The 18993-nt window shown below is 37.2% G+C and overlaps 1 protein-coding gene across 1 annotated transcript in view; it reads right to left on the reverse strand.

Annotated features, from left to right (window-relative positions):
- The window catches only part of nlgn2b (neuroligin 2b), a 69501-nt gene that overhangs the window by 5124 nt on the left and 45384 nt on the right, over positions 1-18993 (reverse strand). Inside the window, exons 5-8 of the mRNA XM_030154311.1 lie at positions 7518-7703; positions 3451-3716; positions 854-1007; positions 322-688 (exon numbers count right to left, since the gene is read on the reverse strand). Of these exons, the coding sequence (XP_030010171.1) occupies positions 322-688; positions 854-1007; positions 3451-3716; positions 7518-7703 (973 nt within the window). The remainder of the gene's footprint in view (positions 1-321; positions 689-853; positions 1008-3450; positions 3717-7517; positions 7704-18993) is intronic.

The following is an 18993-nucleotide window of genomic DNA, read 5'->3' on the forward strand; positions in this document are numbered from 1 at the left end:
TACTTTGGCTCATGCAGTCACATCAAGTGTTTCCAATGATTCCTAATTCACTGTAACGGTTTGTGGAGTGGATGTGTGAAGAAATCTTTGTATTTTAGAATAAAAGACGAGTGCACTACAAACAGAAGGGAGACGCCTCCAGGCTTCCTACAAGGCACCTGTACTTTGGCCATATTTGCCAAAAATCTCTCTTAACTTCAACAGTGTAGACATAAGAGACGGAAATACAAAACTTCATATTCTCTTATTAAGAATAATCCTTACCATACCTTACAATTGTTCCATTTAAAAAAAAAAAAAAAGAAAAAACACTAAACGCACCCTGTCTTGGCGAAGTTGGTCCAGTATGTCATGACTACAGCGCTGAGCATTACATCATTCTTGCTGAAGTTACATGGAAAGAGGTCAGTGGCTCCCACCATGGGGATCCCAAACACGTAGGGGATTTCATCTCCGTGGGCTGCGTCTGCCCAGTCTGGCCTCGCTTCAGTCTGACAGTGGTGGTGGAACGTGTAGAAATAGACAGGTGACTGGAACTCAGCGTGCAGTTTGGCAGTGGCAACAGCTGGGGCCACCCACTGATGGTCTGTGAACAGAGCCAGGAGGGTCTTCCTACGCATGTCACTGTTGTCCCTGTCAGCCCAGTCTGTGTACATGAACTTTATAGTTTCCCGTAGGATATCTTTACCTTGGAAGAGACACCAAAGTAATGTGAGTACAAATATTTAAAAGTAACATTTTTTTAAATGTATTTCTTAAACAATAAAATGCAACAAAAATAATTAATCTTCAACCATCAATTTTCAGCTATGCTTAAAATGACTTTTGAAAGTAAAATAGGGTTTTGCCTGACCGTCAGGGTATCCGTACAGATTATCCACAAAGTTGGAGATGGTATAGTCAAATGAGGCTGCTGATATTCCGTCCTCTCCTTCGCTGTCATCAACAAACTTCAGGCCCTCTCCTTGGTTTACACCCAGCAATATATCGTAGTTGAGGAATTCGCCCTGGTGACACAAAACAGAAAGCATGACAGGAAGAAATGCAGCATTGCTTATCTATTCAAACACCAAAGACAGGCTATTAAAGTGGATTTATATACAGTATATGTAGACAGTGAGAGAGAGAGAGCTATTATAAAGGGGATATACGGTGAAAAATAAGGTTTTCGTTTCTTTTTCCATTATGAAACAGATCTAGCTATAAATATATTATATACAACCCCTAATAAGAAAAAGTTGGAGTAGTAAGAAAAATGCACATTAAAAAAGAATGCAGTGATATTAAAATTTATTTTGACTCATATTTCATTGTCGACAGTGTTAACACATTTTCAGTTCTACTTCATTTAAAATACATATAAATATACATCCTTTTTTTAAGTCAGGCCTGCAACACATAGAAGAAAAAAAATCAAGAGAGAGTGACCTCAACAGGGTACATTATGTCACCTTTAAACATTCAGTAATATTTTGGTAGACTTATGGGGAACCTCACTGCACATATTGGAATGCAATTTTCATAATTTGTCTCATCACCTAAGATTAAGAATTGTCATGTTTTCAATATGTGTCAAATGAGCTGGTTAAATCTCCAGCGGGTATACTCCACCAAGTGGTTTGTGGGTATGTCTTCCCTTGAGAATCAGCTGGTTCTATGTCCACTTTTTGCAGAAATGGAGTTATGCATATCAGGACATTATAAAATCATTAAAGTTTATGTCCCAAAGTGCTTGGCTCCAAGCTAAACATCTACACACACTCACACCTAGAAACATTTAGTTCTATGTCCTGAGTGAACCTCGTTTCAAATCAGGTAGTTCTATGTCCAAGGACCCAATCAGGGGCCATACCTGGATCATGTGACATTCGCTCAAAATGGCCATGGAGCACATGTAAAGCACAAAATGAGAACTCCTCAGAAAAAAACATTCTATTTTGATCCCTTCTGAAAGACTTGAGGATTATTTTAATGGGTAAATTGTTCAGTGATAATGTACAGATATTGTAAATCTTTATTTTGTCGTGTTAGGGGGCTATCATGTAAATAGTTTTGTTTAATGTTTGTTCAAAGTAGTTCAGTGTTCAAATTTGGCATTTTTAGACGGGCAAGGCTGTCCCAGAGTCAGGTCTGAGAGGGTGGCTCATTGATAAACTTGTGTATTTGATAGTCATTTTATATTTGAGTGTATGAGGCATTTTGACACAAAATTTGGCATTTCTGGATAAGTTTTATTTTTCATACTTTCATTCTTTCATACTAGATTTTGGTCAAGTGGCCAATATTGTCCTGGCCTCAGGTTCAAATGAGAATTTGACTCATTTACAGACTTGTCACTGATTTGATATAATCGTTTTATCTGTGAATGTATATTTAATTTTGATGCAATTTTTGCATTTTATACAGTTTTTCTCATTTTTATTTTTTATGTTATAGATTCTGGTCAAGTGGGCAATGTTGTCCGGTGTCAGGTTCAAACGAGAATGTGGCTCATTCATCGACTTTTATCTATGAATGTATGAAGAATTTTCAATACTCATCAATCCTCAGTCTTAAAAAGGTCGTTCATTGTGTTACACATCATTTGCCTACATTCCACAGCTAATTCTCCTGCCTTTGAGGATTGAAGTATGGCTGGAAAATGGTTGTTTGCCATGAAAACTGAGTTAACACAATTTGCTCAGGTACTCCAGGTGTCCTAACACGTTTATTCACCATTGTATCTTTAATGAAAAAGGATAGAGGTGCTCATTTTAGTTGTCAACCTTAAATACATGTGGATTGGAAAACACTCGCAAAGGATGGTTTTAATGTTGCATTTTGTGACATCAGTATAAAATACATGTAATCACTGACTAAAATATTCTTAGTTTGTTCATAACTTTTTTAAAAACAACTCTGGTGGACATAGAACTTCCTGATTTCAATCATAAGTGACACCTGTAAAGGCACCAGGTCCTATGTTGGACATAGAACTTGCTGACCAGGGGCAACTTACATACCTTGGAATCAGAAAGTTCTATGTCCATTTTTGACTTCTTATATCTCTAAGCCTATGGAGATTTAGAACATGCTAACAATATGTTTAGGGTACCTTCCACAGTCAACACTATTCCACACAAAAGATGATTGATAACTCTCCAAATATCAGAGATCAGACAGGTGAAATTTTCAAACTCCGTTTTCTCAAAGTGAGGAAAAGTGGACATAGAACCAGCTGATTCTCAAGGGACGACGTGGTATTGTATGTTAAAGGTGAATTACCTGGTATGTTTGAGTTTGGATTACGTTTGCATGTTCCCTAACCATACCTAACCAAACACTGGGTCTAATGAAAGCTTCTTCTTTTAGTTAGATGCCAATAAACATTTTACATGGAGCCTTTAAACAAGTGGAGTCCAGTGCTGTTTCAAAGAACAACGAACATCTGGGTGAGCGGTAGGCGCTGACCTGCTGCATGAGGATCTCAGGATCATCCGGAACCACGTCCCCATCTACGACAGGGCCAAAAGCGATATGGTAGCGTGCAGGCTGGATGTCCTGGTCCACCAGCTCGCGGAAACTCTTCCTCCTCAGGCAATCCACCAGCTCAGCCATATCCCCCAGAGAGCAGCCAACTTTCCTGGCCAAGATCTTGGTGTACATCAGTGGTCGGTAGTTGACTGACCAGCTGGAGATAGCGGAGCCACTCTGAGCAATGGCTCTGTGGAACAGGCCTAGGAACAGAGCATATACAGTATTAGCAGAGCATGAGTGCAGGTACAGATAACATACAATCACTTATTCTCTCTCAGTTTAGCACAATTTTCCCTCTGACACACTTACAGTGCCTTAGAGGGCCTTAGAGTGTGAGTGCTTTAAATAATGCATATGTTGGAGGAGGAGCAATTGTAGAGTATTACATACGAAGCAAGATGAAGAAGACACCCTGCTGCGTTGCATAGCTGAGAAAAATTTTAGCGAACATTTGGATGGGAAAAAGAAATACTTCTAACACATACAATGAGAGACAGCAGGAAGAAAAATGGTGACAACTCTACACACAGCAGTGGGCTTGATGACCAAGGTGGATAACACAAGCGAAGACAGAAAAAGACAGAGGGAGATAGATGAAGAGACACAGAGAAAAATAGAAATCTGCTTGCACTGTTGCACCACTGCACTGTTATGTAAAGTGGCTTGCTGTCCCTCTGTTTTATCTGCAGATTCTGTCATTAATAATTAAGCCCCCCCATATTCTGCATGTGCCCCACCCCCGCTCCTCTCCCTGTGAAATCAATTAAGAAGCTTCTCAGCTGCAGCTCCAGCTCATCTCCTCATCTCATCTCTCATCTACACATACAGTACCTTTAGAAACTGTTCATCCTCCAACTTTCTCGGCACTTTGTGGTGTTATAGCCTGGCTTCAAAATGGAGGGGATTTCTGACACTAATTCATATGTATGTAGTTGAGGGGCCTTCAACTGAGTGCACACCTCTGCCATGGTACGTACAATTCTAGAAAAAGTGAGGAAATGATTGCATCCACCTAAAAAGTATAATGGTTTCTTCACTGGACCATGCCCGACCCTTTCACCAATTCCATGAACCAACATCGATGTCGCCATGTTGAATTTATAGAGACAAGTGGATGGAGTTGGAGAAGAATGAAGGATGAACCCAGAACTTGCTGAAAACTCTGACTACATCAACTAGCCTAACAGTGTAAAAATAAACACCATCAAGTAATTTTAGCTACTTAATAAACTAGAAAAGCACTCGGAGAGCGCAGACCTCCACCAAGGCAGATCCGTAGGCCCCCGTGGCCCCCCCACCCCCGATTACCACCAAAATGTTATAATTTGTTCCTTGTGCCACTATCAACATTTCCCGAAATTTTCATCCAAATCCATCCATCACTTTTTGAGTTATCTTGCACACAGACAGACAAACAGACAAACCAATGCTGGCAAAAACATAACCTCCTTGGCGGAGGTAATTACAACCCATACACTTGCGTTTCATAACAGTAACATTAAAGTGAGGGAATGTAAAAACTCTAATTATTGCTGCCTAAGCTAATTAGCAGGCTAGCTAGCAGACTATATAATTCAACCCATATTCATGCTAACATCAGCTACCGCAGCTAAGTTACATTAATTATTGTAATGATGTATCATTAAACTTCATGACTGAGTCCTCGAATGGCCTTGTTTGTATAATCTCTTAAATACAACAACAGCAGATCTTATATATCCTTTATTTAACCAGGTAAAAAAAAGCCTCATTAAGATTACAAATCTCTTTTTCATGAGTGACCTGGCCAAGAAAAGCAGCATAACACACAGTTTCTGACAAGACAAGACATTATCAACACATAATACAAAAACTTACAATCAATAGTTACAAAACAATAATTTGTGGAAGTTTAAAAACAGTTACATTGACCTAGCTCATTGATTTCACGCTCCTTTAAAACAGCTTTGAATTCACCTATAGTAACAAGTTCAAATAGATTTAGGCTGTTTTGCAGGGCTTTCCATGCAGGGGGGGCAGCATATTGAAATGCAGTTTTACCCAACTCTGTTCTGGCTCTAGGAACCACCATCAGTATGTTTTTTTTTTTTTTTGCAAACGCAGAGCATACTATTGTTGGTTTTTCCACATATAAGTACAGAGGTAAGATAGGAGGAGCCCGAGAATACATTTGTATGTGAAAATTAACAATCAATCAATTTATTCAGTAAGCAAGAGTTTCAAATGTTCACCTCAACTGATAACACTTACCAATCAATCACGATGGCCGTTTCCTAATAATATATAAGTTTTGGCTTTAGATTATTATTATTAAATGGGTGGGTTATATAACCCCCCCCTCCGCCATACAGTTGTTATTGAGGGGGTAAATTAACTATCAAGTCCAAAACAGCTTATAAACATGTTTACTTCTGCTGTAAAGTCAGTCATTATAACATGGGGATCTATGGGGATTGATTGGCCTTTGGAACCAGCCCCCCAGTGGACGTTCAGCTTGCTGCTGATTATTACCCCTGCGGAGGTTGCTGCTGGGGCCAAATCTTAATCATGTTATTGACTAAAATAACCATACCGAAACCAAAAACTGGAACCAGAAGCTGCAAACTAGGTCTACATTTTCACATCGTATAATACATTTTTACCACGACTGTGTATTACATGTCCCCGCTTCCACTGACGCAGACCCACACTGCATGTGTGGATGCAGATCTGGGGAGCCTGGACAAAAGTAATGCTGTTCAAATATGTGCATGTTTGTTATACGGCTTTGTAACTCATGCAATTTGGTGTGCTATCACATCGATTGCAGTTGTATGCATTTATTTATGTCTGTTGAAAGCATGAAATTCACCTAACATTACATGACAACTCGAGACCATCTCGGCCACTACTATTAAATAATTCAGTGTTTTTTCATGTCTACCTGAATATTTGCTGACAAATAACCAACACAAGACAAAGATGTGTTTGTTAGCGTGCAAAGTTAGGCTTCTGTGGTTCATGCATTTAAATTATCATCTGCTCAAAGTCAATTCAAAAGTGTCGAGGTTAACAGTTTAATACTAGCATAATCTGAATTCTTGGTAAAGTATAAAGTGCCATTCACCTTTTGGGCTTTACAAAGGAAGATCACATCAAAAGGATTAGTGAGCAAACATCTGGTGACTACTTTAGAAACCTCCCTAAATATATTAACATTGTGATATCATACTGTATGTATTAATGCCTAAACTATAACAACCAAAGCAAGGTGATGTTTTTTTTATACTTTTTTAATGAGATTTTAGGATTTTTGTGTTTTGTTTGTGACGTGAATCTCACTGTAATTTATAAAGAGAGCTGAGAGAATAGAACATTTCAACTGGCTGTCTACAGAAACAATTTTAAAATACTACTCATACAGAACATGGTTTTCAGTTTTAGAGCTCTACAGTACGAGCACACCAAACAATAACACATGTGCAAAATCCTTATAACATTCCATTTCAGTTCACTGCATTTTGTTAAGCCTAAGTCAAAGATATGAAAGTTAGTATCATATATATATTGTATCTATTTCTAATGCCTTGTCCAGACGGGATTAGTTTTATTGGAGAAAGACTATTTTATCTGTGCAGTTCAGTGATTTTAGCTCCACGTGGAATGACTTTATTTGGGATTATTATGGGGCATGTGTCCCAAGGTGAGTAATGGTTTTGTGGTAAATAACCTACTGTTTTCATCCATCTGTCAACTCACACAGTCCAGACTGACAATCTGGTTTTCTTTCAATTTACTGAATCATTTTATGTTGTTTTTAGGATACATACATTTTCCATATATATTTACACACATAAGCAAATGACTCATTCCTGACTGTTGCCTCTTTTAGGGAAATAAGATATCCCAATAGATCTATCTTTATCTCTGCTCTTGGGGGGGGAGGGGGGACCTACCCACCCTGTCCTGAAATGTTAATCCCTTTTGTGGAGGCTACGTGACATTGACAGTGAAATCCTTACCCTCAGAGTGGTGCGAGAGGATGAGAAGGTTCACACAGGCGGCACCAGCTCCAGAGCCAAAGATGGTGATTCTCTCTGGGTCCCCTCCAAAGTGGCCAATGTTTTCATTGAGCCAGCGCAGGGCCTGGATCTGGTCCAACAAGCCATAGTTCCCCTTAGCAGACTGGTCCCCTGTGCTCAGAAACCCTGCAGGGTAAATTAGAACAAATGCAGAAAGGAAAAGAGAGGGAAAGTACAGATTATGCGTATGCGAACAGAGGGTAGGAACCTAAGGGCATAGGATACCATTAAAAGCATTTCTTTTGTAAATATCCCACCACAAACAGAAGATGGCATCCTGTCATTGTCAGGAACTTCTCGGCCTCCAACTCATAGCACATCTGATGAGATTTCACACGGAAAGCTTGCCAAATTACTCATTTTAAAATACCCACGCTGGAAATACAACACAGTAAAGACAACTTGTCAGCAGAGAGAGGAGGAGAGCAACAGAAGGCATGTTTCACCTACTTCCAGGACACACATTTACACAGTAGGTGCACACCCACAACAAGATAAAATAAACTGAACAAAATGTCACACATACACATGCTCACACACGCAGAATATTTTGTTCTTACAGTATTTAATCACAGCGCAGTAGGCTTGTACAAAGTAGCACATATTTCACAAAGTTTTCATTTGCACCTCCATTCTGGGAAAACATTCCAACTTTATTCTAGTATTTTATTTGGCCTTCTATGTCAGGGCCCTTGTTTCTTTTCTTCCACACCAATGCGAGAAATTACTAGTTACGAGACAGTAAGACAGGTAGAAGGACATGGTAAAATGGTGGCCTTTCACAAAGTCACTTGGTGCACTTTATTTCACAGTTGAAAAGTATAGATTGTTAATGAATAATAAATGTATGTACAGTACTAGTGTCTATATTTATCACTAACTGTCTGTATATATTGAGTAGTACTAGTATCAAGTCCAAATGTGATTCCCCCAATTTTTTTTTTTTCCACTAAGTATTTGTACGTATGTTTACATAGAAAAATATGTGCATAACTAAGTATTGCTTATTTCATAACACTGTTTGAAAGAAGCAAACAGACAAAAAGAACAGTATAAGAAGATGGCAGGGGCAGATGGTAGAAGAGGAGAGTCAGCAAGCTTGTGAAGTGTGTTGAAAAGCAAATTAAATTTTATTGTTAGTGATTATAATGTGAATGATGGTGGTGGTGATGCTGGAAACAGCAGTGCTGATGGTGATGCTGATGGTAGTGATTACCATCACCACTACACTGAACAGCAACAAAAAGTTGGAGTAGTGGGGAGAAAACATCCTGGCTTTACTATTAATCATATTAAATACTGCTGTATGTATTTCATATAAAATATATTTAGCAGGACATTTTTGGAAATTTTCTAAGGGATGACAATAACTGAAGCACACAATGAAAATGATGATGATGATGATGATGATGATAATTGTCATTAGTGGTGTTGTTGTTGTTGATCTTTTTTTTTTTTTTTTTTACTAGTGTTAAAAAGTCATTTTTGGAACATTTTAAAACTAGAAAAACATTACATTTATTTTTGAGCTCTGCAGTTCCTTAGTGCAGTGGACTACAGAAACTAAAAGGTAGCCAACTTTGCTAATGCTCATTAGATTCATTTCAGAACCACATCGGTAAAAGTTTCTCTAATAAGCCATAGTCTTGCATAACAAACGTATGAAAAATTATGATTTGATTGTGATCTGGAATTAAAAGGAAAACTACAGTCTCCATGGTGCTAGTTATTAAATGAATATGAATAACTTGGTGTATTTTAAATTTGGTTGTATTTGTATTCCTCAACTTCCTTTGATAGAATTACTTCAGGTATTAAAGGTATCCTACTATAAGTATGGATGTGCAGGTATAACTGTATGATCCTTAATTCATCCCACCAGTTGACTGGGTCTTATCCTGATGTGACTCTGACCTGGTACCATATCAGCTCTAACCTGTGCTGCCTATCAAAACTATAGGCATGAGGAAGTGTGTGCTTCATGGCTGCCCAGCCGAGTGCTGAACTGCCTGACAGTGCCACGGTTGCCTGGCAACTGTCCAGAGCTTCAAGCAAAATGATATGGACAGACACTCACAAAACCACTTGCATACACACATTCAAGCCCTTACATATTCAAGTACACAAACTGATTCATGCAGACGCACATAAACACACACAAAATAAAGTCAGTGTTCTCTCAGGTGTGCATGTGATGCTAGCATCATACCGGCCTGAGCTGTCAGTCTCTCTGCAAGGGCATCATGAAGGAACGAGAAAATTTGGTTTATCTTTCTCCATAGAAGATAAATCAAACACGGTCCTTCTTCTCCTCTCTGTCTCTTTCAGTAAGTTTTCTTTCTGATTCTCCCCATCTGCTGAGTTGGGCTTCCTACTGACTTTAGCGCTGAGAGCAGCAGTTTATGAGGCTGAACTCATGCATATTCAACACTTGCTTTAGGTAACAGCCAAGGAAGTGTGAGGAGATTCTTCCACCTCTAAGTAAAGATGTAGTCTGGAGACAATGGAGTAAATGGATGAAAGACAACAAGGAGGGGTTAGCAAGCGATGGAGGGAAACTTCAAATAGTAATATTTAGAATAGCACTGTAAATATGATGGAAAAAGAGATTTCATTTACAGAAGAGGACACAATTTATACCATGTCAACACATAATAAGTGCAACAAGTTAATCATAGCAGTGGACAGTGTTATGAAGCCGGCGTATTTTATTTCTCTGGAAAATCCCAGACCAATTCCTGAATTCACATTTCACAACTGAAGCCTGGTCAGTCATCAGAGTGTTTGACTGCTGAGATGGGAGCAATCATCAGTACAGGGATTTTTAAGACTGAACAGAATGACTGCAGTGGGTCACTGAACATATTTCTGTGAACAGAGTAGAAAGAACAAAACTAGAGGGGGGTGGGGTTAAAAACAAAAACAAAAAAACATTAGACAGGTATTAAACTGAATATTGCCCAAAGCTACTGCCAGATCAAAAATGACAAAGTGGTGAAAGGAATATACTGAAGGACATATTATATAATGTCAATGCTACGTCACATAAAAGATGATGAGAGGCGCTGAAAAAACAAGATATTACCTTCAAATGTACACGGCGAAGGTGATTAAAAACAGGTAGAGAGACAATAAATGTTCCTGTATGAGTCAGTATATTAATAAAGCAAAAGCAGAGGCTCTAATTGAAAAAAAATAAATAGAAAATAAAAAGAATGGAAAAGAAAAAAAAAGGTGAAATGTTTAATGACTTCTGCATAATAAACACTGAAGGATTGACTCATATTTTGAATAAATTGTATAAAGTATATTTGATGATTCAGTACTGTACTTAACCTTGAGGATTATTAACAGAAAATAAATGTGATTATGTTTGAAAATGACAACACAACAACCCTGCTTCCTTTGTGTCATTTGCAGAAGATGTACTGAAAATGCCACTCCAGATACAAGAGTTTTCACATCATTACAGAGACACTGATTTATGTTTATTTTGGCAAATCTTTTAATCTGCAGCAGAACACACCTAACAATGTCACATTTATTAAATGCCCGGAAATTTGAAATTACAATTTGTCACAACAGTAAGTCGTAACTGCTTGAAAAAAACTCAATAATGAACATAATCCTTCTCTTGTGTGAGAGTATAAGATGAGAGAAGTTCTAAAATAACCTTTTTCATGCTTTTTCTTACAGCCTTAAGAAGAAAATATACTTTTTCTTGCTTTGGGGAGGGGGAAGGCTGCTTAATGTAGTTTGTCCAGATGATATGGGTAATAACATCTCAATAATTCAATAATATCACTTTAGGCTCCACCACTTCAATGCCACAAACCCTAAAATCACACTGTGCAGGCATGGATCAATATTCTGCTTACAATAGGTTTTACAAGGTTTTGTGCAAGATTGATAAGAAAGGTGCAGGCCATATTTTACAATTTAATAATATTTTTAATGATAACAGTATTTTTTTTTTTTTTTTACACTGATGTACAAATACAAATAAAATTTAGATTTACTTTTGGATGAAAGAGGCTGCTTGGATTTCATTCTTTTTTTCTGCCAAGAACAAAGCAAATCTAATGCATAGAACAAATATAATTATTAGCATTTTGTGACACCGATCTTCTTTTATAGTGTATAGGTTAATAATTTTTTGAAAAACAAGTGAAAAAGTAAGCAGCGCCTGGTCACACAACACTTTGGCCCTCCTGCAGAGTGACACCCTGCCTACCCATGAATTTATTTTGAGCCTTAACTTTCAATCTTACGTGTAAATCTTGAAAATAATCAGGTGAATAGTGTCCAAGAAATCGGTTGGACAATCATTAGGGGTGTGTATCGGCAAGAATCTGGTGATACAATACAAATCACAATACTAGGATCACGATACGATTTATCCCGATAGATCCCAATATAACATGATACTGTTAAAAAGGCAATTTTTTGTTTGTTTCTTTTTTTTAAATGATTATTTCCTTGAAGAACTGAATTACACCAAAAATATGCACAAATACTAAACACATTATTATTTGATCAGAACAGGATCTAATGCTATATCACAAAATGTTCCTGCGTTCAAACTTAAATGATGTTTTACAGACATTACAGTTTAAGATTCTGTTCAAATGTTCATATTCTGTTAGTTCAGAACTAACATCAGAAAGGAAGGAACAAACATTATTTAATAAAGCAGTGTTAAATTATAATAAATGAAAGAAAAAAAAAAGAAAAATGAACCTCCACAATATCTGCATTTGAACTAATATTTTCTTACACCCTCACACCCTTTCAACCTTATAAGTTGAAATTTGACTTTTTTCTCATAATAATAATAAAAATAAAAAAAAAATAGAATTTTTTTTTTTTTCAATGGCCCGAATCCTCTTCCATAGGACTGCACCTCACCTAGTGGTAAAGAATATGTGTGTCAAATTTGAAAAGTTTCAGGTGAATAGTGTCTGAGAAATTGGTTGGACAAATTGTCTAAGTTGAAAATTTCAAAAATGTGTAAAAAAAAAAAATCCAACAATTTTAATTCAGCCATCAAACTGTGGACTGCACCTCTCCTAGTGGTAAAAAAAAACACGTGTCAGATTTGAAAAGCATCAGATGAACAGTCTTTGAGAAATGGGATGCACAAAAATGTCAGATGGACGACCAGAAGGACAGACAGAATTCTTTCATTTTAAATTCTTTCCTCCTATAAAAAATGACTAATGTTCTTATAATCATTATCATTTTCTCTCCCTTAAGGCACCCAAGCATACAGGAGTAGCATTGCCCATGAACTTCTGGTAATTTTTAATAATTCAAGAGGTCATCTGCGATCATAATCTCTGTGAATCAGCCACGTCATGTCATTTGTAAAGTAAAAATTCCATATAAAATTAACACCTACCCAATTTTAACAAAAACAGAGCTCCTGTGATAATATAAGTGTCGATGTGCAAATTCATTCAGCCTATCTTCTAGTTGAAGATGATGGAGGCTGTGCTGGTGATGATGAAGTCAAGTTTAAAAAGTATTTTGGGTGGAAATTCAGGAGGCTCATGTCACTATAGGATGGATATTCACTTAAAGAGCAAATGAAAGACATCTTGAAATATGATGAGATGGATGATATGCATGACAGCTATAATACAGAATGTTTTCCTGTTTCAATAGTTTTCTGTAAGTGAACCTGCCCTTGAGATCAATAGTGAGGAATAAAGCCAGTACATTTGAATAAAAAAAAAACAGACTTTTTCCATGTGAATGTACTGACGAAACACAGACATTAGGGGTTAATTTCCAAATCACCAGAGGTCCACTGGACATGTGGGTCTTGTGAGAATTGGGCTAAAAGTACAGACAAACATTACTTCAGATTTCATTATTTAAGCCCTATTTGCATTAAATTAGCATTACCTGTAGAACTGTGGTCATTTGTAAAAATTGCAAAAGTCATCCATGAGCTTAATCCCATGTGAATTGGTCATGTCCGTAATTTGTAAAGTAAAAATACTAATGCAAACTGCTAACCCTATTTGAACCTTTTTTTTTTTTTTGTTACTGTTGTACATTTATTCTGCCTATTTTCTGGTCATGTAGTATGGAGGCTGTAATAGGGATGATGAAAAGAAATCCAAATTTCAGAAGTTTGTTGGAAAGAAATTCAAGAAGCTCATGACCTAATATCCTTTTGAGACCCAGCAATGCATTTTTGTCCTCTGTACAGGACAAAATAAAATAAAATAAAACAGAAGAAAAGAAAAGAAAACAAAACAAAACAAAAGAAAAAAAAATGCTGTCCACTGCAACAGACATTCCATAAAAAAATGAAAAATGTATCTGGAAAAGACAATTATTATCATTTAATATTGAAAAAAAACCCCAAACTTTTGCTTTCCTAGGTCTCGGGAAGATATGGCATGAACATTAAGGCACGATGAGATGGATAACATGTACGATAACATGTACAACAGCTATTTCTATATTTCTACAGTTATCAATGCGTGGGGAGCCTGTCCTTGACATCTGAATTGTGGAATAAAAAATAGATTGTGTTCATCACTTGTAACATGGGGGATGATTATAGACTATACTAGTATTGTGCATATAAGGTTGAAGAGGGTGGAAAAATAGTCCTTTCTATTAGTTTTTTTGTACAAACTCATCATCTAATCATCATGCCAATTGTAAGGTTTATCTATTATGTTCAATTCAAACTACACATCATGCGTGAAGGTCATACTACAACACAGTTTTTGTATTCTTTCAATGTAAAGATCTGACATACAGTTCAATTACCAGCATTATTATATCAGTGTGTTAAGTTGCCAAGCTGGAGCTATAAGTTCACTCTGAAGCCTCGCTGACAGGTCAGTTTCAATTATGTATCACTCCATATGTCAAGTATACCCAGAAATGAAATTATACTGTAATTGGGCTTCCTCCTGCTGAACTAATGTGATTTTAGTACACCGCCCATAGGCTTCCAATGACATTGTATTTATTACCTTACTTATCTCACTCAATTTTTACTCTCAAAGGTCCATTCAGCCAGGGCCAAGCTGGGCAATAAAACCAGGCTGTCATGCAAATTTGAAAAGCAATGCTTCAAATGTCACATTGACACAAAGATGTTTTAGAGCTTTTCAAAGGGAGTTCAATTTCAGATGCAACTGATCCCAGATCAAAACCAACAGCAAAATCAACAACTGTCAAATTTAATGGGGTCATATTTTGCTAAACCCACTTTTATTAGTCTTTGGTACATTTATTTGTGTATTTGTGGACCCTAATAGTTCATAAAGTTTGAATTTGAACCCTCCTGGTGCCGCAAAGCTATCTTTATATTCATTTTGAAAAAAACTGAATGCATTTCTACAACATGTTTTAAGTTTCTTAATTTGTTATGTTTTATAAGTAGTTACATCATGACGTTTGCACATATAAGGTCAAGACTTCCGACCAACATTTCTCAGAGTGCGCCATAATTGTTTGGCAGCAGCAGCAGTTGTAGTCCACACTGAAAATATGTACAAACTTCGAGCCGATTACCTAAAATGTTCAGTTGCTGCTTGAACAGGACAAAGCAGCACAGTCAACAACCCGGAAGGGGGTGGAGTCATGTGCATTTAAAGGGCCAGTGCTCAAAACAACCTTTTTCGTGTCATTACTCAAAAATAGGATTGAAGATGGACCTGTGGAGTTGAATTAATGAAGAATTCAGACCCAAGCATAGCATTTACAGTTTATGTAGACCACAGGGAAATGTTTTAAAATGCGTAATTCCATTTAAAAAAGGAAGGAAAAAAATGAATTAAAATAACATAGACAAATAACACCTACAGAAGTAATATGTGTTTTCACATTTGTTATTATACCAATCGCCAATTCATTGCAGGGCGGTCATATACAGACCAACAACTACTTACTCTTACATTCACACCTACGGCTGATTTAGACTGACCAACTCTTAGGTGCATGTCTTTGGATGGTGGGAGGAAACTGGAATACCCAGAGAGAACCCACACAGACAAACTGTGCACTGAAAAGCCCCCTTTCTGCACTGAGACCAAAATATTTTACTGTAGTGTCTTACTGTGCATTTCAACACTGACACTGTAGTGACTCCTACACTCACTGGTAAAATAAAAGCAGAGGTTTGTAGTTTCTGAATGTTAGCAAGATAAACAATATAGTATTTAAAAAGATTTGGTTACAGTTATCATAACCTAAAATAAGGATAATAATATTATAGCTAGAGCTGTCAAAATTAACGCATTAAAGCGGATTAATCCATCATCATGATTAATCTGATTAAAAATTTTAACACAATTTACCAATCTGCAGTGCAAAATGACTCTGAACGTCTCTGCCAACACATTTCGGGCAGTTTGTCCCAGTGGAGTTAGTGTCATGCATGGGCAAATGGGCAGTTAATCCAGTAGTGACAGGCAGCAGAACCAACCGATAAAGACTGAAGATGCTAAACAGAAATTTGAGTAAAAAAAAAAAAAAAAAAAACAAGACGGAACAGTCGACCAACATATAGTATTATGCACACTCTGCAGGAAGGAGTTTCTTTTCATCAAAGCACTTCCATCTTAAAATACCACATTAACGCGAAGCATACGTTTGTCGGAGATTCTGCCAGCACTTCAGCTAACATGTCGACCAGTTTGCGACAAAAACATTAAGTGTATAATATTCCCTTCTTCCTTGAGTTTGTTTGCTCATACAAAATGAAACACGATGAATACAGATTAAAAATGAATGATATTTAATCTTAATCCACCACAACCCTGTGATTAATCTGATTTAACATTTTAATTGTTTCACAGCACTAATTATAACACAAACTTTATTGAACATCAGGGGAAATTCAATCATTCATCAGTTAAACAACTAAACAAAAACACAATTAAACAAGTCACTTTCCACATATTAGTCATCAGACCCAGGTACTATAGAGTCTGTTGGCAGTGGGGCTGAAAGATCTTCTGTACAAACAAATACAGTTGCCTAAAAAACACGGTAGATCCTGTATTATTGTTCCGACTGGACTGGAGGAAAAACATTAAGCTGTATTTGATTAATGTTGTAGAAACCAGACATCCAGTATGACTTGCTTTGGCATGCATTAATCGTCTTCCTTGCATTTAATTGGTCCGGCTGTGCCTCTGGCTGTTAGCCTGGGAGTCAGGTCGGTGCCAGTTTCAGTCAATATACCTATAAGTCATTAGTGTTCAATGTGAACTCTGCCTGTGTGAGGAAAGCAACTGTCCTTGGCATTGCAGTGTTTATGCCAAGACCCTCAAAAACCTCATTACATTCTTTACACTACTGATTAAACTGGTTGTGTGACAGGACAAACTCATTCTAATATTTACATCTTAAACAGCACATGAACAAGTCACAATCATGACACTAGAGTAAAAATATTTTGGCTCTCAGTGCAGGCATCCCAGGCGATGGGGTGGGGGGTGGTGGCGGTGGTGGTGGTGGGGGTTCACTTTCACTTGGAAGGAATGGGAGGTGTGTTTCATTTGTATTTAGGGACGGCCAAGTTGAGAGGAGGCAGCAGGCTAAAATCAAGTGACAGCAAAATCAGTGCTGGGCGTCTTTGTGTCACATTTAAAGAACAACAGGAAACACAATCTGAACTGACTCCCAAGGCTGGTTCACTTAAATAGCAGAGTCGTAAATGTGCTGACACTCCAGTTCATAATTAGACCCGTTTTTTAGTGAGTAACATGTTGCTTAGGTTTGTGGTGTACATTCTGAACAATATACCTTTATCCACAATTAATCAATAAAAACCAATAAGAATAGAAAACTAGGAAATATATCACAGTAGTGTTAGTAGTTATAGTTGTTGTATTTAAGGTTGCATTTTTTATGTTTAAAGGGATTATATGTAGTACTAATATTTCAAACTATTAAAAGCAGGAGGAAGTTGTGTACCAGAACACACTTATGACTAGTAATGTCTCGATCTGGATTTTCTTTTGCTTCCGATTCGATCCTATTTTTTTAGGATTAGTTTTGCCGATACCAGTCTGATACCGATCCGATACCAATCCGATACTGAGTTTTTACAATGAAATTTTGATTTAAATTTGGAGTCATTATTTATAAGTTATTATGCAATTATTTTACTTGAGATCACAATTGGGCTGACAGTGGAACCTGAACTAAAACAACTGTGACACCTTTGACTCTTAATAACTTTTGTAGAATTTTTGCACTTTCCAGATTCATACTGTGGGCTTTGTATGTTTGCCACTGCTGTAGCGCATCTATGGACAGGTGCGTCCGGGTATTATATGGGGGTGCATTTAGTGCTGTACGTTAGTGATGGGCGAATCAGCGGATTACTCGTGGGTTGGGTTGGGGCGGGTCATAAGAATGTCAGTATATTTGTGGGGCAGGTAAGGTCAGGTCAAATAATTCCACAAGAGCCCCGCGGGTTGAAAAAAGTCGAACTTGCGCATCACGTAAGTACCTCACAATGAGTACACGCAGACCATAAAGTTTAAGTGAAACTTATAGACACTTTACTAATTCTTCTGAGCTTCATGCTGTTGTTGTGCAGCTCATGTTCCTTTTCCCTAGCTTCGGAAACTTTAATTTGAGGGGGGAAGACATTTGTTTATCCCCCCTCCCAGACCGGCCCGATATCGTGACTAAATCCAATCCAATCTTCTAAAAAAGGTCAGATCAGCAGCTGATACCGATCTTTAGATTGGATTGGGATATCCCTGCTTATGGCGATCAAAAACATCAACAAATCAACACTATCACTGAATAAAGTATGAAGCTAATTGTTTAGACAAATCTGTATTACGATATCATCAAGTTTTCTTCAAAATACAAAAAAAAAATATCTCACCGTTGGTTATTTTAGCAGCTGATCACACTGTTAAAGGTTAGTATGAGCTGTAGATCACCAAGCAAAGATAATAACATTACATAATAACTTTATAGCTTCATAAGCCTCATAACCAAACTTACCTGTGTTGAACAAATGCTGCGATTTCATTGTCAAACTCCATTCTTTTCATTTTCGAGTTGTGTTCAGTGAAAACACCATTGCTTTCTTTGAATCTATAAGTGTTTTCTTAATGGTTCTCATCCTGTTTAATCACTTTCTGACACTCTACTAAAAGGGCCATGAGGTGTTAGTTTTCCTGATCATATGACTCACTACTCCCTCTAGTGGTCACATAAATCCCCTGAACCATGTGTATGAAAAGATTCAGTTCATATCTGTACAATACCCGGGCATCTCTGGCATAAATTCATAGCTCTTTATACTATACACGCTAATGATATAGTAAGGTGTTTTTTTTTAAATGTGAAAGTAGAAATAGTACATGAAGCCCCTTTAACGAGAAAAAACTTGGAAACAACAAAAAATGCATAC

The sequence above is a fragment of the Sphaeramia orbicularis genome, chromosome 14 (assembly GCF_902148855.1).
Source record: "Sphaeramia orbicularis chromosome 14, fSphaOr1.1, whole genome shotgun sequence".
In the NCBI taxonomy this organism is placed as follows: Eukaryota; Metazoa; Chordata; class Actinopteri; order Kurtiformes; family Apogonidae; genus Sphaeramia; species Sphaeramia orbicularis.